Raw genomic sequence first — 24789 nt, forward strand, 5'->3', positions numbered from 1 at the left:
GGGAAGAACAATAATGAAGCAGCTGAAGAAGTTCAGACCTATGACCTTTATCTTAAAAACTCCCAAGTGATATTCTGAAGCTAAGATAAATTGACTTTCAATGGCTAAAACCATCTTTCTGTCTGCTGGATGTGACTCCAACCAGCAGAGAGGTTTTACTCTAATTTCCATTGACTCCAGTCTTGCACTCAGTGAAATGGTGCCTTGAAGTCAAGGATAGTTGCCCTCACTTCCCCTCAAGTTCAACTCTTTTGTCCAAGTATGGACCAAGACTATAATGAGATAAGGAGCTGAGTGGACCTGGCACAACCCAAACACAGTGAACAGGCTATTGTTGAGAGAATGCCACAGAATAGCAGTGTCAATGACATCTTTTATCACCTTGCTGATGATTAAGAGGAGACAGATGTGACAATAATCAGTGTAGCCTCGAAGCTCAGCTGCCTTCAAGTTCCATGCACAGTAATCGGCATTGGCACACCAGCTGCGGAATTGACGTCTGGTTTGAGAAGTCACTGCCTCGGAGGTCGGTGCAGCCAGTAAGAAAATTAGAGGAAATGTTGATGGTTATGGGGTGAATTGGATTTTCCAGCTTCTTTTTTGTGGACAGAACACAGCTGGATCAGTTTGCACACTGCCAATTAGATGCAAATGTCATAACTGTACAGGAACAGCTTGTCTAGTTCTGGAGCACAAGCTTTTGCTCCTAATGCTGGGAGTGCTGTCAGGACCCCTAGTCTTTGCAATATCCAGTGCCTTTTGAGATACCACATGGAGTGAACTGAATTGGCTGAAAGCTGGGTTCTGTGATGCCAGGGACCTCAAGAGGAGGCACAGATGGATTGTCCACTGCCAATTCTGGCTAAATGTTTCAGTCTTGTCTTTTGCACTGATATGCTGGGCTCGTCCATCATTCTGGATATGGATATTTGTGTAGCATCCTTCTCCAGTGAGTTGTTTAATTGTCCACAGTCATTCATGACTGGATGTACTAAGACTGCAGAGCTTAGATCTGATCCACTGATTATTGAATCATGCATCTCTATTGCATCTTGCATACACTACTTGGCACACAAATAGTTCTGCATTGTAGTTTCACAGATTGACAAGTCATTTTTAGGTGCATATAGTGCTGCTCTTAGCATATATCCTCCTGCACTTTTTATCAAACCAGGGCTGACCCCCAATCTTGAAGGCAATGGTAGAGTAGTGGGTATGCTGGGTCATGAGTTTACAGATTATGTTTGAATAAAATTCTGTCTATGGGTCTGCAGTACCTCATGGATGCCAAATATTGAGTTGCTAGATCTGTTTGAAATCTATCTTATTTAGCATGTTGGTTGTGGAGAGTATTCTCAATGTGAAGACAGTACATAGTCTCCACTAGGACTGTGTGGTGGTCACTTCTACCAATACAGTCATGGACAATTGCATCTGATATAGGTAGATTGATAAGGACAACAGTAAGTACATTTTTCCCTTATTGTTTGCCTCATCACATGCCACAGGCCCAGTCTAGCAGTTGTATTAATTAGGATTCAGACAGTAGTGCCACTCTTGGTGTTGGACATTGAATCCACCACACAGAGCATTTTCCCAGATGACCACTCCTTAGTGTATTGTGGCATTCATCACTTCTACCAGTATGAGGTACAGTGTAAGAATGGTTTCAGATAGTTTGCTGCCATCAGTCCTTCCTTGTAGTTATTTAGTCTTGGGCTACCCAATGATTAGAGTATCTGTAGCAGAGGCAGTGTCCCGAATTAAAAGGTTATTATTGCGTAACAGCAGGGGAGAAAGAGGGAGAGAGAGATAGAGAGAGAGATGCCTGCCATCAGCAATCAGCAAAATACAGATAGCCCCATAAAATAGCCCTATAGAGCTGCAAATTATGTAAAGTGGCCACCCACCTTTTTGGGGCAGGCAACCTCCATGCATCTGATTCTGTCATTGGTAAATCACCATGACAGCAAGAATGCATTAGTAGCCAATCCAACACAGATTCCCTGTAGTTTTATTCAGGTCTGCACTTCTCATTTGACCAAATGGTTTTTACTAGAAGATGGGTTGATAACCAGAGGAGGTGGGTTTAAATTGTTTTGGCAAAAAAAAGTCAGGAGGTGTTGGGTGATGTTCCCTTCAATTTTTCCTGCTGCTGTGCAAAACCTTGCAGCATCATCATCTTGTCTGGGAGTCAAAGTGTCTACACACTGACTGGCGTGAACAATCCAGTGGCTGTGCAAATGCACGACCCAAACCTCAGAGGGAACATTGGTGATGAGGTGAAATTATTTCACTCATCAAATGATGATGATCTCAAATATACTGTCTGAAAGGGTAATGGAAGCAGTTACAACTGCAACTTGCAACAGGAAAATGGATATATATTTTAAAGAAAGAAAGGTGCAGGAACATAGAAGAAGTGTAAGGGCATGGGGCTTGCTGGATTGTTCTTTCAAAGAGTTGACATGGACATGACATAAGTACTTCTGCACTGCATACTTCTATACTTTTACAACATCATTGTAGGACAGTGGCTTAAGTTATTGCTGCACCAGTAAAATGTCACAGATAGTTTGAAGAATGTTATGTATCACTGGTATACATAGTCTTCTAAATAAACACGAATGGTACAAAACATAGTATTTACATCAAACATGACAATCTTTCCTTGACAGTTTTACATCCAGCAAGTTGACATATAATAAAATGATGCAACTGAAGCAGAGAACCACACACACCAAAGCCATCTGACACTTGACTACAGTAGACACGTGATGCTGCAATACACTGACAGGCATATCATATAACCACCTAAGTTTTGAGACAGCCTGGCAACACTGGACACACAAAGACAATCAAGACTGCCTTGATGTCAGCTATTAAACTAAGGGGCAAAAATATGTTCTCATCAGTAGCATTCTGTAAGTAACATCAAAACTGAATTTGCATTACTGCATAATGACAAGTTAATGTTTTAATAATTGAGATTTTACTCTGATTGAGGAACTATGGATTATTTCATGACTTGTAAGCACAGATGATTGAGGCACCCTTTAATCTAACTTGCGATTTGAAAGAATTTCCAATACTATGGGAAGTTTCTTTTTATTTTATGCACTAGTGCTATAACTGCATTCTTAACAAGTATCTTATTCCCTGTTTTTCAATGAGCTGAACATTCAATGAGCATTTTTTAAAAATGTATTTTGGCCATATTTTTCCTGCTTGTATATTATGAAAGGTAAGAGAGAGGCAACAGTCAATTCTGGATCGCTGGAAAATGATGTTGGAGAAGTAGTAATGGGGAACAAAGAAATGGCAGAGGAACTAAGTAGGTACTTTGCAATGGCCTTCATGATGGATGACATCAGTTGCATACCATAATTTCAAAAGACTCAGGGGCGGATGTGAGTGTAGTGTCCATCACTGAGGAGAAGATGCTGGGGAAGCTGAAGAGTCTGAAGGTGGATAAATAACCTGGACCAGATGGACTACATACCAGAATTCTGAAGGGGACAGCTGAGGAAATTGTTGAGGCATTGGTGTGATTATCTTTTAGGAATCAGTGGAGTCAGGGAGAGCTCCAGACAACTGAAATAAATGCCGAATGTAACGTCCCTGTTTAAAAAAGGGAGGAATGCAGAAGACAGGAAACTATAGGCTGGTTAGCCTGACCTCAGTCATTGATTGGATTTTAGAGTCCATTATTATTGAGGAGTACTTGCAAGTGCATAGTAAAATATGACTGAGTCAGCATGACTTTGTTGAGGGGGCATCTTTAAGGAGGCAATGATCAAGTTAGACAAAGGAGAGCGAGTTAGGTGAGATTAACATGCAAACTATTATCCTCACCAAGAGATCTAACACAGACCCAGTGTGTGTGCAAACCTGTGCTCCAATATTAGTGTTGTCTCTCTCAGGCTAACATTGAGACACTAGTTGCTGTCAGGCAGCTTTATTGGGTGGCCCACGCTCATGGTATACCTGAAACAAGGCATCCAAAACAAGTTCTCTATTTCAAGCTCTGTCACAGCAAGAGGTTACCAGGAGGGCAGAGGGATTTCCTCAAAGTCTTCTTAAAAATAACACGTTACCCCCATTTACGCATGGGAATTTCTAGCCCAAGACCACCTAAACTGGACAAAAAAGCATCCTTGAAGATATTAACTATCTTAAGCATCTCTGACATGGTCTGGTGGAGGCTAAACACAAACAGTAGAGGCAGCATGCAAGAACCCAACCATCCCATGCCTATTCAAACACCACCATCTGCACCAGTAGTAGGGTGTGTGGATCCATCACTGGATTATTTAGTCATCACATGACCCTCACCTCTGGAGAGAAAGCAAGTCATCCTGGAACTGGTGTCTGTCTAAGTGAGAGAGTAAGCTATTAATCTTCATGCCATCGACAAGTTGGTGTAATTACCAAGGCTTCAGTTATTGAATTTATAAGTTTAAGGAAGAAGAGCTTTAATTCGTATTTATTATTCGGATGTTGTTTACTAAGTCAGCATTTCTTCAAGCAATGAAATACCATTCCGTTTGTTTAAGAACTGACAAGTGATGTTATAGCTAAGGCATATTTGCTCATTTGGGGTCCAGCCTCCAGGGTCTAGCATTATAGTAAATAGAAGCCAAAACTGGGTACTGATTGGTTTTAAGAATGGCTTAAGGGCTAGGATTTTAAATGTATAGTGCAAGTTAAGCTTAGGTTGTTTTAGAAGCCAGGAGCACTTCCCACTAGTCATGAATTGCAAGTATGTGATTAAAGGTTACTTAGAGATCTCAGAAGAGGCTATGACATGTATAGATAGAGCAAGAGAGCCAAACATTCAGTAAGCAGCTATGAAATTGTACATTTCCAGCAGTTAAGGTAAACTGAGAAATTAGAGTCGTAGTCTTCAAATTGCAAGGGAGTTTTTTTACATATGCTAGAGTTAAGTTGGCTGACTTAAAATCTTGATGAATATTGTGAATTAAGATACCAGGTTCAATGAACAAAGAACAGAATATCCTGGAAGTCCCAGAACCACAGAAAGACAAGACTGACATGAGTAGAGCTTGTGTACCATGCAATGCTTCCATTAGTGAAATATTAAGTTGACCATCAATCTGGTTAGTTTGAATTCTAATGTGGTGATTCTTAAGCTGGGATTTAGTATCAAGTCATTAGGCAGGTCCTCAGAAAAGTAACGCCTGTCTTCAAGAATCCAAATAACACAACTTGTGGAGCTGTGAAAATCTCGTGGAGATGGAACATTTTTAGAACGAATTAATCATGGCAGCTCCCAAGATATCTTGTATGATAACCTTGCACCAAAGAGTTGAAAAATGGAGGCTGGAATCCCTAATGGTTGATAAGTCAAGCCTCATCTGAGAGCAGCAAGTTTGCCAGATGTGCACAATTAATGACTCCCTGTACAGGAGGGTATCAAGCAACCTCAGCAAATTTGAGAGCCTGACAGGCATTACCAGTGTTAAAGCGAATGGAAATAGTAGCCTTGGCCAAAATTGCATTGTCTCAATGGCGCATTCTCTTGTGACATACACTTGTGGCAGCAAATTGAGATTGTGGAAATAACAACAACTTCATCCACTTGGAAGGTGGTCTTATTCAAGAACATGGCAGCTATCAGTAAAGGCCTGCTCCAAAAGCCTGGCATATTTAGATATCATTGCTCTGTACTTTAAGAAACTCATTCTCTCGCTGCATGCCCTACGTTGGCGACATTGACTCTTCAGACCAGAACTCTATCCTGTTTCTGTTCCATGGAGTTGCAACGAGATTGCATATGGAAGGCAGGCCTTGTTGTTTCTGCTTCTCCTGGTGCTGTTAGTGTGGCTCCTTTTGTGTTACTTCTTGATGGAGGTCAACAGGTTAATACTTTAGCTGCATAAGTTGTTCACATGTTTCAGTGATAGCTGACAGCAAGGAAATCAGATCAAAATGTTTAAAATCCAAGGTAAGTGAAATGACTTCAGAAAAGTTGGAAATCAAGTGTGAAACAGCAAAATCACACACTCAGAGCAGGTGCAGTGAGCAACATCCCAGCAGCTATACAATTTCTCACATCAAATGTTTTCAGGCCTCTCAGTTCCATTAACTAATATCTCTCCATTCATCTTGCTGACCAGGGTAAGTTCCACAGAATTTGGGAAGCCCATGTATTAGCTGGTAAAGCCAGAATTCTGGTTCCAGTACAGTACAAAATTTAAATATTTGAATATGACTATTTAAATATTTTAATTATGACTGACACCTCCATGAGAATTTCCTGCTAACTTCCAAACACCTTTACTAAAATGTGGATCCAGGAACCACCATATCAAGTTCATTTTGGAGCTGTAAACCCACCCTGAACCTTTATCTGCTAAAATTCTAGCACCTTCTACTATTGTGGCTTAGTTTATCATTTGATTACCTCCATCCACTTGTCTGTATTTTCATTCGATTTATACATAAAATATGTCTTGCTGCTACATCTGGGCATAATATTACTCTTTTAAAAAGAATGACTTGTGCTACATTGCTCTGGCAGTGGAAAAAAATGTGCAAACCTCACTACATTTGCACTGCTGCACATGTAATTATAAAATCATGCCCAGCATATTATGGATGTCTGTAGAAAATCATTCAAATTCTTCAAAGCCTATAATGACCAGAAGAGGTACTGACTAACTTTTTCTGTAGCTAATTTGGAAACCATTAAGAATAGAGTGAGTTATAATCACTGGAAAATTGACTGTATTGCAAACCTAGTTTATTGATTTCTGTGCTTAATTCTCCACATTCTGTCTGAATGAAGCCACATGTCAAAGAGTGTAGCATTAGAAAATGTACCTCAATGCATTGACACAAATTATTTTGTAATGCAGTTAGAACTGAAAGGGTGGGCTGCAGTAATGCCTTAAATTTACTTACAAACACTACATAATTTTGAAAGGTTAAAAATGCATAGTACTAATTGTGAAAAACAGCTCTGCAATGCAGCTTTGATTTGCCACATAACTCTTGAATCAAATATGCTAAAAGGATACTATGCAAGATTCGAAACTAGCAATGTAAATAACACTTCCCAATGAAATTTACTGACATCAAGTTTTCTATACATACATGCATAGACCCTATCACTTTGGATAGGCACAGAGTGGTATATCTTAAGTTCAGCACGTGCATCTTACCTTTAAAGTAAGGAACATAGTTAGGTGTGAGAGTGGATGGAGGACTGGAGTGAGTTGACAAGGAGCTGTAACTACCAGTATGCAGAGAATGAATACCAGCAGAGGTGAGCTCTGAGCAGAACAAAAAGGATGCAAGTAAAGAGAGAAAATTGTTTAAATGTATTCGGTAATTAGGATTGGTAGCGAGATTGGTTCTAATCTTCCACACACAAGTTATATTAATCCCTTTTCAATCTTGTCTGATAGACACCAGTCAGACAGTGAATAAATTGACTTGAATCCTGGCAGCTACCAATACCAATCCCAAAGAAATCCATCTGTGAGTCAGATGTCCCTCTGTTAACCTTCTTCCCCTAAAGAAACATCTCACCTCTATTTGATGTGTTCCTGGTGACTGTGGTTGACATTGGGAATTGTAAAGAACTTGCATTTATATATAGCACCTTATCATGTCTCTCAATAACATTCCATGGCACTTCACAAGCAATTAATTACTTAAAATGTGGTTACTGCTGTTTTGCCGACAATAAAGACATCTAGAATAGAATCCCTACAGTGTGGAAACAGGCCATTCGGCCAAACAAGTCCACACCGACCCTCAGAGCATCCCACCCAGACCCATCCCCCCATAATCCACACATCCCTGAACATTATGGGCAATTTAGCATGGCCAATCCACCTAACCTGCACATCTTTGGACTGTGGGGGGAAACTGGAGCACCCGGAGGAAACCCACGCAGACAGTGGGAGAATGTGCAAACTCCACACAGACAGTCGCCCGAGGGTGGAATCAAACCCGGGTCCCTGGTGCTGTGAGGCAGCAGTGCTAACCACTGAGCCACCGTGCCTACACAGCCAGGTTCCATGAAAAGAGGAGGAGAGGAATGGCCATTTATTAACTTTCAGTTATAATTATTGACAAAAAGAATGTAAGTTCCTTGACTGGCATCACATTCACAAACATCCACACCCTCCAACAACAATGGCCAGTGCAGCTGTGTATACCAACTGCAGGATGCACTGCAGAAATTCACTAATGATCCTTGACAGCAATTTCCAAACACATGACCACTTCCATCTAGAAGGGCATGGGCAGAAAATTTATGGGAACATCACTACCCATAAGTTCGCCTCCAAGCCATTCACCATCCTGACGTGGAAATATATCACCATTCCTTCCGTATCACTGGGCCAAAATCCTGGATCTCCCTCTCAAACAGCATTGTGGGGCTACCTACATGAAATGGAGGGCAGCAGTTCAAGGCTGCAGCTCAACTCCACTTCCTCTTGAGCAACTAGGCATGAGCAATAAATGCTGGCCCAGTCAGCAACACCCACATCCCATGTATGAGTTTTTAAAAAATATTGAGTGTCAGTTTTCCTTTAAAAAAAAGTGTTGTAAAATCTTTAACATTTCCTAAATCAACAGAATAAGTAGACACAGGTTTAATGTTTTATCTAAAAGGCATACCTTGCACAATTCAGAACTCAGCTGAGCACTTTATGTGTAAAATCTTAGACTCTCAAGTTGTAAAGGGCAACGTGAACATACACTGACTCAGATACAACACTATCAACTATGCACGTTGACAGTGAGATAGATTTTCTCATGGGCTTTGAGACACCAAATGCAGATGAAATCAGATCCCAAGCAAATAATTACCCAATGATGTCAGCTTCTTGGAACCAGTTGCCAGATTTGGCCAACTATGTGCTTCCCAGCCTATTAAGGACAGAAGGTGGCTTACAGTGCTATTGATCCAAACTGAGAGATAGCAGACCCTGTGGGAAAAGTGGAAATGACTGAGACAGATTAGGGACCATGAAAATGCCTCAAATAGAGACATCCTTGGGAGTGTCCATTTAAAAGTCAAAAGTCTGAGGACTAAAGTCACTGGAACCCTCAGACTGGAAGGAAACCTCTGCAGTTGCATTGATTAGACCTTGGATTAGGCCTTTTCTGTGGCCCTCTTTTTTGGCACAAACAATCTCTAACTCCAATAAGACCATAAGATCACAAAATACAGGAGCAGAATTAGGCCTTTTGGCCCATTGAGTCTGCTCCACTATTTGATCATGGCTGATATGTTTATCAACCTCATTCTTCTGCCTTCTACCTGTAACCCTTGATCCCCTTATTAATCAAGAACCTATCCATCTCTGTCTTAAATGCACTCAATGACCTGGCCTCCACAGCCTTCTGTGACAATGAGTTCCACAAATTCACCACCCTCTTGCTAAAGAAATTCCTCCTCATCTCAGTTCTAAAGAGTTGTCCCATCACTCTGAGGTTGTGCCTTCTTTTCCTCGTTTTTCCTACCAGTAGAAACATCTTCACATCCACTCTATACCAGGCCTCTCAATATTCTACAATTTCAATAGGATACCCCCACCCCCATCCTTCTAAACTTTATTGACTACAGTTCCAAAATCCTCAACGGCTCCTCATATGACAAGCCCTTCAGCCCAAACTAGTCCATGCCAACAAAAGTGTCCATCCACATTAACCCCATTTCCCTGTCCTTGGCCTATATCCTTCTAAACCTTTCTTATCCATGTATTCATCCAAATGCCTTTTAAATGTTGTTAATGTACCTGCCTCAACCACTTTCGCTGGCACATCATTTCATATGCATACCACCTTCTGTGTAAAAAAAGTTGCCCCTCATGTTCCCATGTATTTTCTTCCCTCTTACCTTAAACTGATGAACTAGTCCTTGAATCCCCAACCCAAGGAAGAACATTCTTCTTTGAATAACGGGCCCAAAACTGCTCACAACATTCCAAATGTAGGCTGACCAGTGCCTTATATAGGCTCAGCAGTACATCTCTATTCTTGTATACTGGTCCTCTTGAAACGAGTGCAAACATTGTATTTGCCTTCCTAACTGCTACTGAAACTTGCATGTTAACCTTAAGAGAAGCTGAACTATGACTTCCAAGTTCCTTTGTTCTTCAGATTTCCAAAGTTTTTCACTGTTTAAAAATTAGTCTATGCCTCTATTCCTCCTATCAAAGTGCATAACCTTACACTTTCCCAAATTGTATTCCACCTGCCACTTCTCTGCTCACTCTCCTAGCCTGTTGAAGTCCTTTTACAGCCTCCCCGCTTCCTCAACACTCCCCATCCCCCCACCTATCTTTGTGTCTTCTGCAAACTTAGTAACAATGCCTTCAGTTCCATAGTCCAGATCATTAATGTATGATGTGAATAGTTATGTCCCAACATGGATCCATAAGGAACTCTGCTATTCACCAGATGCAGTCCAGAAAAAGATCCCTTTATCCCTATTCTCTGCCTTCTGCCAGTCAGCCAGTCCTCTATTCATGCCAGTATTTCGCCCCTAATACCATGGGCTCTTATCTTGTTGCACAGTTTCCTGTGTGGCACCTTGTCAAAGGTCTTCTGAAAATCCAAATAGATCATGTCCACCGGCTCTCCTTTGTCTAACTTGCATTTTACCTCCTCAAATAATTCTAACTGATCTGTCAGGCAGGGCCTTCCCTTAACAAAGCTGTGCTGTCTCAATCTTACTTTAACATGCACCTCCAAGTACGCCGCAATCTCACCCTTAATAATGGACTCTAAAATCTTACAAATGGCCGGGGTCAGGCTAACTGGCCTATAGTTTCCCGTCTCCTGCCTCTCTCTGTTTTCAAACAGGGCTGCTACATTAATCATTATTCAGCCCTCTGGGAGCCTCTCTGACTCCAGTGATTTCTGAAAGATCACCACCACTGCCTTCACAATATCCTCAGCTATCACCTTCAGAACTCTGGTTGTAGTCCATCTAGTCCACGTGATTTACCCACCTTCAGATGTTTCAGCTTCCCCAGCACCTTCTCTTTAGTGATGGCCACTACACTCAGCTCTGCCTCGACTCTCTTGAAGTTCCAGTATGCTGCTGCTGCCTTATACTGTGAAAGCTGATGCAAAGTCCCTGTTCAGTTCCTCTGCCATTTCATTGATCTCCATTACTACTTCTCCAGCTTCATTTTCCAACAGTTCAATGTCCACACTTGCTTCTCTCTTATCTTTCATATATCTAAAAAAAACTTGCAACTTTTAAAATATATTATTAGCTCAATTACTTTCATATTTCAACTTCTCCAACCTTGTTGCTTTATTACTTTTCCTCTGCTGGTTTTTAAAAGCTTCCCAATCATCTGGTTTCCCATTAACGTTCACCACATTGTATGCCTTTTCTTTTGCTTTTATGCTGTCCCTGGCTTCCTTGTCAGCCATGGTTGCTTTGTTTCCCTCGAACTTAGTATTTTTCTTCTTCCTTGGGATGAATTTCTGCTGTGCCTCCCAAATTGCCCCTAGAAATTCCTGCCACTGCTGCTTCACTGTTTTGCATGCTTGGCTCCCCTTCCAATTAACTCTGGCCAGCTCCTCCCTCATATCTTTGCCATGACATGTTCACACAATGGTCGAACAGCCTGCAGCAGCCAAGTTGTGACTGTGGCCTCTGCGGTCATCCTGTTGGTGGGAAAATGTTTGTGTGCCTGAAAATTGGACATTGTGGCAACAATGATATATTGTAAGATTTCCCTGGGACAGTAAGCTTTTATTAGTAAGAGGACAGTTATTCAACAGTGAGTTAGCTTTGAAGCCAAAAATAAATTAGTGTCCTGAGATTAGTGCTTAAGAATCAACATTCTTTCTCAGATGCTATTATTTATTAGACTTGCCATTAACCATTTGATTTCTGGAAGACTTTACGCTAGAAGTAACTAATACTGAGACACACAAACAGAGTGGTGCTCTATCTAAGTCCTCTGGGATCTGAGAGAACTGGGAATCAACTGTATCTCTTTCACCAATCATATTGAAGAATTATTAATGGATAATACAGAGTATGAACTAGAAACTGCTGGTTATAATTTTTAATGTAGTGCTAAATTATGAATAAAAGGAAAAATAAAGAGAATGGATGAAGGCAGCAAAATGAAAACAAGCTGCAAGGGGTACTAAAAAGGCAACATCTTCAACTATAACTAAAAGCTGGCAGAAGTTCCATGCTTGTAAAGGTTGATTTTCAATGTCAGACAATAATAAACTCTGCCTTACATAAGGGAGTTCAGCTAAAATGGAGGAATTCTGTCTTTTCGTGGTAAGCCTTAGAGTGTATCTGTAGCACAAGTACAAGACTTTCAAGTGATTGAATATATTAGAATGGGCAGAGAACGAGACTCTGTTTTTATGCAGCTTATAAAGAAACAAAACATCTTAAACTATAACTTCTACATTTTTTCATTAGCTGTGCATCTGCATTCAATGAAATTACCGTCCAGTACATACAATGAATTATGGTCAAGTTAACAGCATCACTTTTATTTTTCTGAGTGTTGTTAGCCTTACCATTATTGCCAGAGTAAATTATTTCTTTTCGTTCATTTATAGATCTTGGATGTCACTGTCTAAGCATGCCTTTATTGCTCATCCTCAACTACCCTGGAAAGTGTTATGGTGGACTGTCTTCTTGAACTGCTGCAGTCCATGAGATTTAGATACACTGACAGTGCATTATGGAGGGAGTTTAGGATTTTGAACCAGTGAAGGAATGGTGATATATTTCCAAATCAGGATGGTGTATGGCTTGGAAAGTAATTTGCAGGTGCTGGTGTTCTCATGCATCTTCTGCACTTGTACCTCTAAATGGCAGAAGTCATGTGTTTGGAAATTTATGTCAAAGGAGCCTTGGTTTGTTGCTACTATGCATTTTGGAAAGGAGCAAAACAGATCAAGACCCCAGATGAGACAGAGACATAGCTAGATTCACAGGAGTTCAATGGAAATGATTCTTTCACTGTTAAACATAGCAAACCACGTTGTCGTTGGTTGGCTTGCCGAGCTGGTTCGTTGTTTTCCCGCAGACGTTTCTTTACCCTGCTGGGTAACATCATCAGTGCAGCCTCAGATGAAGCACTGTTGTGTTTTCCCGCCTGTTATTTGAACTCTGGAGTCCGTTGAGCTGGATTACCTCACTTCCAGTTTTCCTTCGCAGTGGAGTGTATATGGGGTCGAGCTCTATGTGTTTGTTGATGGCTTTCTTCGTGGAGAACCAGGCTTCTAGGAATTCCCGTGCTTGTCTCTGCTTTGCTTGTCCCAGGATCTTGGTGTTGTTCCAGTCGAATTGGTGGTTCTCCTTATCCATGTGGATAGAGATGAGTGAGTATTGGTCGTGTCTTTTTTGCATCAATTGGCAAGTGGATAAGGTCCTTTTTTATTCTTAAATGTTAGCATAGTACACACATTGGTGATAAAGTTGATAACATTTATGGAAGACTGTGTAAGTAAGTGAATAACAAACAAAATAATCAAACCTCATTGAGAACGACAGTTCAGGTGATGTGTTAAGGCAGCGGCATGTGGGAGCTCCAGTCCATGGCTCCACTATGATCCATTGTAATGCAGGGCAAATCTGACTGCAGTACATGTTTAAAGTTTGAACAGCTTTGCTTTAGAATTTACAAACTGGAGGCTGAACCACAGACACTGCAATGCATCAGCAAAATTATTTGGATTCTTTATACTGGGAGGTAGTCACATCAGTGGGTCCTCTGATGTGGTCAATGGTCAGGGACAGGAGGGTGTGACTGTGAGTGAGGCAGGTAAGAGGGTCCAGGGGGAACGGTAGGACTGTCTGCCCTGAAAACTCTCCAATAATCTTGAGGTTCTCTCAGTCTGAGTGGATGAGACTGGGCCAGCAGGGTGGATGTTGAAACTGACCATAGGATCATGATACAAGAAGCCATTTGAGTGGGAGGAGCAAGAAGTAGCAAGGGGGATTTCAATGTTAATCTTTTCATCAAAGAGCCAGTCCATGCGGCTGTATTGCCTGCACAGTGTCACGGTTTGGAACATATGCTCAGGCCTGGAAAGGAAATTGCATTGGAAAAGGAAGGATCTGTTAAAAGTACCAATTCTTTAGGTAGAACCCGAAACAAGGATCTGGATACAGAGTCTGAATAATTTAACACTAAATTGAAAAACTGAATCTCAAACCTCAAATCTCTGGATTATCACATGAGTTGTGTATAAATTGGCATAGGGCATATAAAATTAGAAACAATTACGTGGCTCAAAGATTTGTATGGGAGAAATCATTTCCAGTTCGTGGGCCATAATACCAGTTATGGGGAAAGTGGGAGCTGTACCACTGGGGTCAGCCTACACCTAAACTGTGCTGTGGTCCTTGTCCTTGCAAACCCCACAATTAAGGAATTGCTCAGAGTGAGCTATCAAATGTGGAAAGCTGTGATATATCAAAGTGTAGAGACAAAGAAAGAGAGGAAAATAGTAATAGGGAAAATAAGGGCCAGAGAATGGCTTGAAGGAAGAGATAGAAAAAAAACCTAGGAATACACCAAAAATTATGAACAGACGTTACAAAGATAACAAAAAGGACAAAACTCAAGGCTTTGCATTTGTATACGTGTGAAATTCATAGCAAGAATACAAAATGATAGTACACACTAGAGTAAATAAATATGATTAGATAATACTATGATGATACAGCCTCAGGATGACATAGATTGACTCCTGAATATTCACTAGTATATGAAATTCAAGAAAAGTAGGAATCTAGGTGAAGGTAAAGGGGTGGTTGTGTTAATCAAGGATGGCAATTGTGCAATTGTGTCAGTCATCCGCAATCTTCTGGCAAGATGGCGGTGGAGTAGGGCTTCTGAGCCTGGGGCTCGTCCACTCGGTCCACTTTTCTTTATGTTTCTTTGTACCTTTTTTTCTCATTGCTTTTTTTCTTTTTTTCTCTTTTATTTTACTTACCCCTTGTTGAAGAGCTTGGTTGTGGCAATGGCATCAGTGGTGGCATTCAGGCCCAGTGCGGACTCTTGGCGGTCATTGAGTGGGCCAGCAGGGCGAATTCGCAGCAGCTGTGGGGAAAGCTTGTGTTCCCGGTGGCTTCTGCATCGATAAGGTAGTCTCAGCTCCGACTCTTGTCTACTGCGGCAGAGGTAAGTTTGGGTTCCTGGCGGCATCTGCTTCCAGTGCAGATTCATGGAGGCAGCGGAGGCAAGTCTGGGCCTAGTACGAGGTCCTGCAGCATTGGCTGCATGGGCAAGGTGGGCCTGAAGTGGACTCATGATGGTGACAGAGTTGAGTTTGGGCCAGTGTGGTACCTGGCAGCATTGGTAGCGTCTGCAATGGTGAGGTTCAGCAAGTACTTATAGTGGTTAGGGCGTCAGTGGAGGCGACATGGTATCGATGAGTGGAGACTTTTGTTCCAGCAGCAGCGGTGTGGTGTAGGAGACTCATGCCTGGCCACCAGCGCATAGTGGAGCATGTAACAAGAAGAACTGTAAAGCTGAACACTTTTTCTTTATTCCTCTGCCTTTATATTATATGTTTTGATTTATTTTTTGGTGTTTTAAGATGGTGTTGGACAGTAATGACATTATACAGCACTTTTCACCGTTTTTGTAACAAAATACATGTAACAATAAATAAATCATATGAAATCAATGGTTAGAGGTGAGCTTGGTTCGGGATATCAGGATGTAAAATAGTTTTGGGTGGAGATGAGGAAATGGAAGGAAAAGAAGTCGCTAGTGGAAGTGGTCTACGGGGCTCCTAACAGTAACCACAAAGTGAAACAAAGTACACAAAGAAGAAATGCTTGTGACAATAATCATGGATGACATATAAACTGGACAATCAGATTGGCAGCAGTAGTTTGGATCAGGAGTTTATAGAATGCTTTTGAGTTGGTTTTATCTTTTCAGACAGCATATTCTGTTATGTACAAGAGAACAGGTTATATTAGAATTAGTGCTATAAAATGTGACAGGATTAATTAACGACATCAGAGCTGAGGTACCTCTAGGTAACAGCAATCACAATATGATTGATTTTACATTCAGTTTAAAAGGGAGAATATTGGATCTAAGATTAGTATTACAAAGTTAAATAAGGAAAATTAAGCTAGCTGAAGTGAACTGGTGGATTAGGCTGGGGGTTGGTTCAAAAGGGGCATGGTGGCAGACATTTAGGGGAGAGATGTTTCCAAATACTCAGAAAAAATATACGCCTTTGATTAAGAAAAAATTGAAAGGGAGGACTGACCATTTGTGGTTAACCCAAGAAGTTAGCTATGGGGTCAAATTTTAGGAAAAGGCACATAACTGTGCGAACATGAGTGGCAGGTTAGACGACTGGTCAGAATATAAAGAGTAGTAGAGAATGACTAAGGTTAATCTGGAAAAAGAAATTGGAGAATGAGAAGAAACTAGCTGGGAATGTAAAAATGGATAAACTAGGGTTTCTACAAATAGCAAAACAGTAAGTGAGTATTGCTCCTCTACAGAGTAAGAATGAACAGAAAATAAATAATTAGTAGAAAATAAGCAAATTGTAGGTGAAATGAATAAATATTTGCTTCTGTCTTCAGTACAGAGTTCAAAAAACATTGCAGTCATAGCTGTGCATCAGAAGACGGAAGGGAAGGAGGAACTTAGTGAAACTAAAATCACGTGGGAAGGATTACTAAGCAAATTGATGAATCTGTGAGCTGACAAGTCTCTGGGTTGAGCTGGACTTCTTAGGTTCTTGGAAGTGGTTGTTAATAATAAAGTAAGTACATTGGTGTGAACTTCCCAAAATTCCCTAGATTCAGGGAAGGTTTCATTGGATAGGAAAGTAGCAAAAATAATGCACTATTCAAGAAGGAAGGGAAGCAAAAAATAGGAAACTATAAGCCAAATTAGCTTGTTGTCTGTCATGGAGAAGGTGTTAGAATCTATCATTGAAGAGATTACAGTGGTGCACTTTGGAAAAACTTGAGGTGGTCGGGAAGAGCCAGCACAGTTTCATCAAAATTAATCATGTTTAACAAATTTATTGGAGTTCTTTGAAGGAATAACATGCACTGTAGATAAAATGGAGCCTGTAAACATACCACACATTAATATGCAGAAGGCATTTGATAAGGTACGACACCAAAAGTAATTGGGGAAAACAAAAGGTCACGGCTTAGGGGTAACATGTTGGTATGGATAGATTTGCTGGCTGGCAAAAGACTGAGTGTGCATAAATAAGCCGTTGTCTGACTGGCAGGATGCAACAAGTAGAGTTGTGTAGGGTTCTGTGCAGGGACCTCAGCTTTTTACAACTTACATCAATGACTTAGGTGAAGGGAATGAAGGCATGATAGCTAAATTTGCAGATGACATAAGTAAATGCTAGTTTTTGCAGGTACCAGTGTTTTCAACTCATTCTTGATATCAATGGAGTGAATAAAACTAGCTGAAGACTGGCATCTGTGATGCGGGGACCTCATGAAGAGGCCAAGATGGATCGTTCACTTTGCAGTCCTGGCTGAAAATGCTTCAGCCTGGTCTTTTGCAATGACATGGTTCAGTGGTTAGCACTGCTGCCTCACAGCGCCAGGGGCCGGGCTCGATTCCACCCTTGGGCGACTGTCTGTGTGGAGTTTGCACATTCTCCCCATGTCTGCGTGGGTTTCCTCCGGGTGCTCAGGTTTCCACCCACAGTCTAAAGGTGTACGGGCTAGGTCGATTGGCCATGCTAAATTGCCCCTAGTGTTTAGGGATGTGTAGACTCAGTGGGTTATGGGGGGGGGGGCGGGGGAGATGGGTCTGGGTGGGATGCACTGGGGTTCAGTGTGGACTTGTTGGGCTGAAGGGCCTGTTTCCACACTGTAGGGATTCTATGATCTATGATGATGACATGATGTGCTGCCCTATCATTGAGTACAGGGATATCTGTGGAACTACCTCCTCCAGTGAGTTGAGTGAATTGTTTAATTGTCCACCACTAATTACAACTGAATGCAGTAGGAATATAGAGCTTAGATTTGATTTATTGGTTGTGGAATTACTTAACTCTGTCCAAGGCATGCTGCTTAAAATGCTTGGTTTTCAAGCAGTCCTGTGTTATCAGTTCACCAGGTTGACACCTCATTTTTAGTTATGCCTGGTACAGCTCTGCTATACCCTCTTGCACTCTCCATTTATCCAGTGTTGATTCCCTGGTTTTGTGGTGTTGGTAGAGAGGAGGATATGCCAGACCATGAAGATACAGGTTGTGGTTGAATATAATTGTTGCACTGCTAATAGTTCACTGTGCCTCATGGATGCCCAGTCTTGAGTTGGTAGATCTGTTTGAAATCTAATCCATTCAGCCCTGTGGCAGTACCATACAACACTAAAGAGGATATCATCAATTTGAAATCAGGTCTTTGTCTGCACAGTGGCTGTTCGATGATCACTCCTACCCAAACCATTATGGACAGATATATCTACTACGGATAGATTGGTGAGGATGACATCAATCTGCCCAGTGTGTTTTCTGTAGAAACTGAACTTCATTTTTAGGAACAAAAATAATTGGCTAAATTATTTGCATGTTGAAGGTCTGTTTGTTCATAAGAATTTATGTAGCTCAGTGAGACTCCAAAACCAATTTATGTCAAACTCTTGAGAGCACCAGAGATAAAGAAACCTTTAATTTAAGCAATCTATAATTTGTTTCAGCTTTGAAATGGCTATGAAATTAAAATGCTAATAATGGTAATTTAACAAAGGTCTAGTGTGGGGATAAGTAGAAGATATGTGACAGTATAGAGGCTGAGCATGAATAATGCTCCACTGTAACAGTACTGACAATATATGGCGATGTCTTTTAGCTTCAGAATTTTGAAAAATTCTTTCATGAGATGTGAATCACAAGATCTTGCTGCAGCTACACAGGGCCTCGGTAAGACTACATCCAAAACAGTGTAGTTTTGGTTTTCTTATTTGAAAAAAAAAGATATAAAGACATTAAAAGTGGTTCAGAGAAGGTTCACAAACTCTTTCCTGGGATGAAGGACATCTTTTGAAAAAGGTTGAGTAGATTATACTTATGTCCATCATAGTTTAGAAAAATGAGAGGCAATCAAATTGAAGTATGTAAGATCCTAGAGAACTAAATCGATTGAGTACTAGTAATATGTTTCCTCTAGTGGATGGCAGGAAATGTTGGGGGAAATAGCTTAAGAAAGAGGATGATTTTTCTCTTAGAAGGTAGTAAATGTATGGAATTCACCCCTGCAGAATGAAGTGGAGGCTCGGTCACCAAATTTATTCAAAGCAGAATTAGCTAGATTTTAATAGGTCAGGGATTCATTCATTATGAAGGGCAGTCAAAAAATTACAGTTCAGATAACAACCAGATCAACCAGGATTGTATCAACTGACAGAGAAGGCTCAAAGAGCCAAATAGCCTACTCTTGTTTGTAAGTGCTACGTTATAGAGACCTTTTGGTCCAACTCATCCCTGCTGACCACGTTCCCAAACTAAACTGGCCCCACTTTCTAGTGGTTGGTCTATATCCCTCTAAACCTTTCATATTCATGTACCTGTCCAAATGTCTTTCAAATGTTTTAACTGTACCTCCATCTACCACTTTCTCTGGCAGTGCATTCCACATATGAACCACCGTCTTGTGTGAAAATGTTGCCCCTCAGGTCGCTTTTAAATCTTTCTCCTCTCTCCTTAAAAATATGCCTTCTAGTTTTGAACTCTCCTATCCTAGGGAAAACACCTTGGCAATTCATCTTATCTTTGCCCCTCATGATTTCATAATCCTCTATAAAGTCACCCCTCAACCTCCTATGCTCCAGTGAAAAAGGTCCCAACCGATCCAACATCATCCTATAACTCAAACCCTTCAGTCCTGGCAACATCCTTGTAAATCTCTTCTGAACCCTCTCCAATTTAATAATACCTTCCTATAGCAGGGTAACCAGAACTGTACACAGTACTCCAAAAGTGGCCTCATCAACATCGTGTAGAACCTCAACATGATGTCTTGGTTCCTATTCTCAATGGTCTGAGCAATGAAGGCAAGCATGCTAAATGCCTTCTTAACCATCCTGTCTACCTGTGATGCAACTTTCAATGAACTACGTGACGAACCCCTAGGTCTCTCTGATCGACAACACTACCCAGGACCCCACCATTAACTGTATAAGTCTTGACTTTGTTCATCTTAACAAAATGCAATACCTCACATTTATCCAAATTAAAATCATCTGTCACTTCCCAGCCCAATGACCCAGTAGATCAAGATCCCTTTATAATCTCAGAAAACCTTCTTCACTGTCCACTATACAAACAACTTTGGTGTCATCTGCAAACCTACTAACTTTGCCTCCCAAATTCTCACCCAAATAATTTATATAAATAACAATCAACAGTGGACCCAGAACTGATCTCTGTGGAATACCACTGGTCATAGGTATCCAGTCTGCAAAACAACCCTCTTACCAGAACCCTCTGTCTCCTACTGTCAAGCCAATTTTGTTTCCATTCGGCAAGCTCTCTCTGAATCCCATGTGAACTAACTTTACTAATTAGTGTACCATGCGGAACCTTCAATAAAGCCTTTGACAAGTCTATGTAGATGACACCTATTGCTATGCTTGCTATGCCCTCATCTATCTTTTAGGTCACGTCCTCAAAAAACTCAATCAAGTTTGTGAGACATGATTTCCTACGCACAAAGCCATGCTGCCTATCCCTAATCAGTTCCTTGCCTCTCCAAATGCATGTAATTCCTATCTCTCAGAATCCCCTGCAACAACTTACCCATCAGTGATGTCAGACTCACAGGTCTATAGTGTCCAGGCTTCTCCTTATGGTCTTTTTTAAATAAAGAGTACAACATTAGCCACCCTCCAGTCCTCCAACCCCCTACCCATGTTTGTAGATGATACAAACATTTCAGCAAGGGGCCTCACATTTTCTTCCGTAGCTTCAAGACAGAAAGCAGAGGGTAGAAATAATGGATAGTTATTCAGAGTGGCAGAAGTTGTTAAGCGATGATCAAAAAGATCAGTGCTGGAACCAGTTCTGTTTACAATTTATATCAATGATTTACATTAATAATTTGGAAAATGAAGTCAAAAATGCAAATTCTAAATTTTCAAATGACACCACATTGCATATATGGAGGAAGTGATGGTCAATGTTGAGCAGAACTCCAAGTAATTACAAGATGGCATTAATAAACTTGTAGAACGGACAAATAATTGGCAAATGAAGTTCAACACACTAAAATGAGGTGATGCATTTTAGTTGGAGATGCAGTGTGTTGGAAAATCAGATGTCTCATGGGGAAGGTTCATAGGAGTTGCCTGAACATGAAACTCCTCAGGCAAGCTTCCTGGTCTCTGCAAGTATGTGTTAATGTCCTCACCTTCTGGTTTCACCAAGTTCTTACCTGGAAGTAGTTGTCAGATTTCGCAAGGCTTTAAATGGTCTACCATCATTAAAATTGAAAAACTGAATGACAATGTGGCTGGCAGCCAATGTCACATTTGAAGGTCTAACCTTTCACCTTGAGATTGTGTGACCATCCATCCAACTTTCTGCCTCAGCTGGAAATTGGTTTGGGTCAGGAATTTTATTCTTAAGACTTTAAACCCCCACATGAAGCATACCCACCTAGATTGTTATGGCACTCAATGAGGTCATTCAGTCCATCATGTCTGTTTCTGCTGTTTTAAAGAGCTATCTAAATATTTTCACTACATTCCTATCTCCTACAGACCTGCAAATATTTCATTATCAATACTTCATTTCTCTAGTTCTCTTTGAACACCACCACAGGGTCTGCCTCAACCACTTTTCAAGGAAGTGCAATCCAGTTCATAGTGTTGAAGGATAAAATAATTCTCATCTCATCTTTGGTTCTTTTGCCAACTACCTTAAATCTGTTACCTGGCTTAATAGTCCTCTTGGCAATGGAAATAGTTTCTCCTAATTTTGTAGGTAAGCCCTTCCTAATTTTCCACATGCTTATTAATTTTTTTTTGCAATGGGGAAAACAATTCCAGTTTCTACTGGAGTAGAATTTTAACTTCTAGTTTAACTCCCAGGGATGACTGGGTGGGTGAGGAGCGAGTAGGTCAACAGAATAATTATTGTTTGTTGGATTATGAGTGCAATCAAACAAGATGCATTTGCATTTGTAAGTCATCCACTTGTTGCAGTCAGGACCTCAAACAATATAGTCAAACGGATAGTTAGTGTAGCAATTAACAACCTTACAAGACATCAAGTGGGCCTGGATGTCATTGGAGAGGGAGCACATGGTGTCCACCAATGCTATCTATGCCTTTAGGATCCCTTTAGGGAGAGGTGGGCACGTTGGTGGATGGAGCGCTTTTTTCACCCTTCAACTCTATTTTGATTTAATCCACTCCTTCTCTCCTGATACCCACTCCTTCACTTTCTGACGTAAACATTGCCCTTATTAGGCTTTGCTTGTTAATGTTTCACTAGTCACATGGGTGCTTTCCTGGTGATGGAGAATATTGAATAAAGTATTTGCACAATGGTGTCTTTAAGTTGAATATCATTGACCTTTAAATTTAACATTTCCCAGCAGATTTGTTGGGAGTTGGGGAACTCAGCAATGGAAACAAGTCAGGAATGATTGGATGGAACAGACAAACATCTTTCCAGCAGTGCTTGAGGGCTGAGAGAGCAGAGGTGTTTCCTCTCAGCACCCCAAGCTACCCAGACAATAACCATCCACAACCCAACACTCTTAATTAACTGACCATATTGTCACGCCAAATTCTCATCTGATCTCTCACTCTGACATCCAACTCACCTCAGGAGTTCCATTGTCCAGCTATCATCCTCAGCCTCCAATGTTCAACTAACCCCCAAACTTCATCCCGTACCAAGAACAAAAACAGAAGTTTTTGAGCTATCTGGCTCATTTCCACTCAGCAGCCTGGCTGCCCATTTTCCTGGGAGCTAGCTGGCCTCTTAAACTGCCTCTCTATGGCCTGGAAACCAAGTTGAAATAAATCAGATCTTATCATTAGATTTGGAAAGACATAATAAACATAATAAAGGAAAAATACAGATGATTCCAGAGAAACTTAACAAGTCTGGCAGCATCTGTGAAGAGAGAAACAGAGTTAATGTCCAAGTTCACTATGTCTTCTTTAGAAGTGGATTCATACTGAACTTGGAACACTAAATTTGGCAAGGTCTCTAGGGTAACTGAACAGGCTGAGATTCAGACCCACAATCACAACACCAAAATCGCTCCCCTTCAAGTTGCTTCATTACCCCCTTGTATTTGCTATAAGGTTATCAAGGCCTGTGTGTATTTAAACTTTTATATAATTACCAGGACCTTGTCTTCTCAATCAACTTCTCTACTTCTTTCATTTCAATCATAATTACGGTCATCTGTGAATACGTCAATGTATCTCTCACCTGTTATGTCACCCTTCCCTATTCTAATACCGCTGCAACAATCCCAGTTATTACTCCAGCCTAAGGCTGTCCGATTTTGTGCAACTTCGCCATCCTATTTGGTGCTGCTCTGAGTTTCCTGCACTATATTCTTTCCATCACCAAGTCTGCTGATTCCCCCCTCTATACTATTGCTTGTCTCTGCCCATGCCTCACTCTATCTTCAGCTGAAGTCTTCACTCATGAATTTGGTACGTTTGACAATGAATAGGTTTGACAATTTCAACAGTTTTCTGGTGACCTTCCATCAATCACTTCCCATAAGTTTGAGGTCATCCAAAGCCAAGTACCAGTCTCCCACTATGCTTGCACTTGCTGATCTACACTGAATCCCAGTTCATGAATACTTCAATTTTAAAAAGCTCTCCCTGTATTTCCATAGCATCCTCCAGTCCTACAAGTCATTAAAAACTCTTGTGTTCCTTAAATTATGGTCGCTTGCATTTGCTTGATGATTATGTCTTTAGCTATCTAAGTCTTAAGCTCTGGATTTCTCTCCCTAGACTTCTCCAACTTCCTATCAGTCCTTAAAACATACCTTTTAAACCAGTACTTTGATCACCTGTTCAAGTGATTCCTGCTTTGACTTGGTATTCCTCTATTTTTCTGAATAGGCTCCTGTGAAGCACTTTGGGATGTTTTACTACATTGAAGCCACTATATAAATGCAAGTTGTTGTTGAGTTGTAATATTACAACCACCAGAAAAAAATTGAGGTCAACAATTGAATAATGTGATCAAATTGTTCATGGTTCTTAAACATTTCAATTGGAAAGCTTACTGCATTTTTTAGTGTCTGCTTTTCTATGATAGGACACATTGCAATAAGGGCAGTTATTACCTGGTGTATGGAAATGCTGGGGTGAGCGAGACCATGTTGGTGTGTAACGCCCGTAACCAAGAGACCCAAAGGATCCAGGGCTGGAGGCTCTACGCTGTCTTGGTCCTTCCTCTTCATCCTGTAATGGAAAACAAAAGATTTCCTTGGATATGTGCTGTGTAGCAGAAATCAGTATCTTGCATTGGATCAAAGTAAACGGTGATTACAATGATTACATTTACACAGGGCGTTTCAACTCTGGGTATGCACATGTTAACACAGATCTAAGGAACAATGTAAAGATTGTCCTCACCATTAGAGTGAATCCATCAATTTGATATTAGAATGTCCTAGCTTCATTTCATAGTGCTCCAACTAAGTACTGGGGAAGACTAAAGCCTAGCCACAGACAGTGCACTAGTTATTATTCCTCTCCCTGGTAACGGTCTGAGGTTGAGGACTGATTACAACCT

At 40.9% G+C, this 24789-nt stretch overlaps 1 protein-coding gene across 1 annotated transcript in view; it reads right to left on the reverse strand.

Annotated features, from left to right (window-relative positions):
* ablim2 (actin binding LIM protein family, member 2) overlaps positions 1-24789 on the reverse strand; it is a 320054-nt gene that overhangs the window by 95632 nt on the left and 199633 nt on the right. The window contains exon 12 of the mRNA XM_048604650.1: positions 24338-24455. Within this exon, the coding sequence (XP_048460607.1) occupies positions 24338-24455 (118 nt within the window). The remainder of the gene's footprint in view (positions 1-24337; positions 24456-24789) is intronic.

The sequence above is a fragment of the Rhincodon typus genome, chromosome 1, assembly GCF_021869965.1.
Source record: "Rhincodon typus isolate 14 chromosome 1, sRhiTyp1.1, whole genome shotgun sequence".
Lineage (NCBI taxonomy): Eukaryota > Metazoa > Chordata > Chondrichthyes > Orectolobiformes > Rhincodontidae > Rhincodon > Rhincodon typus.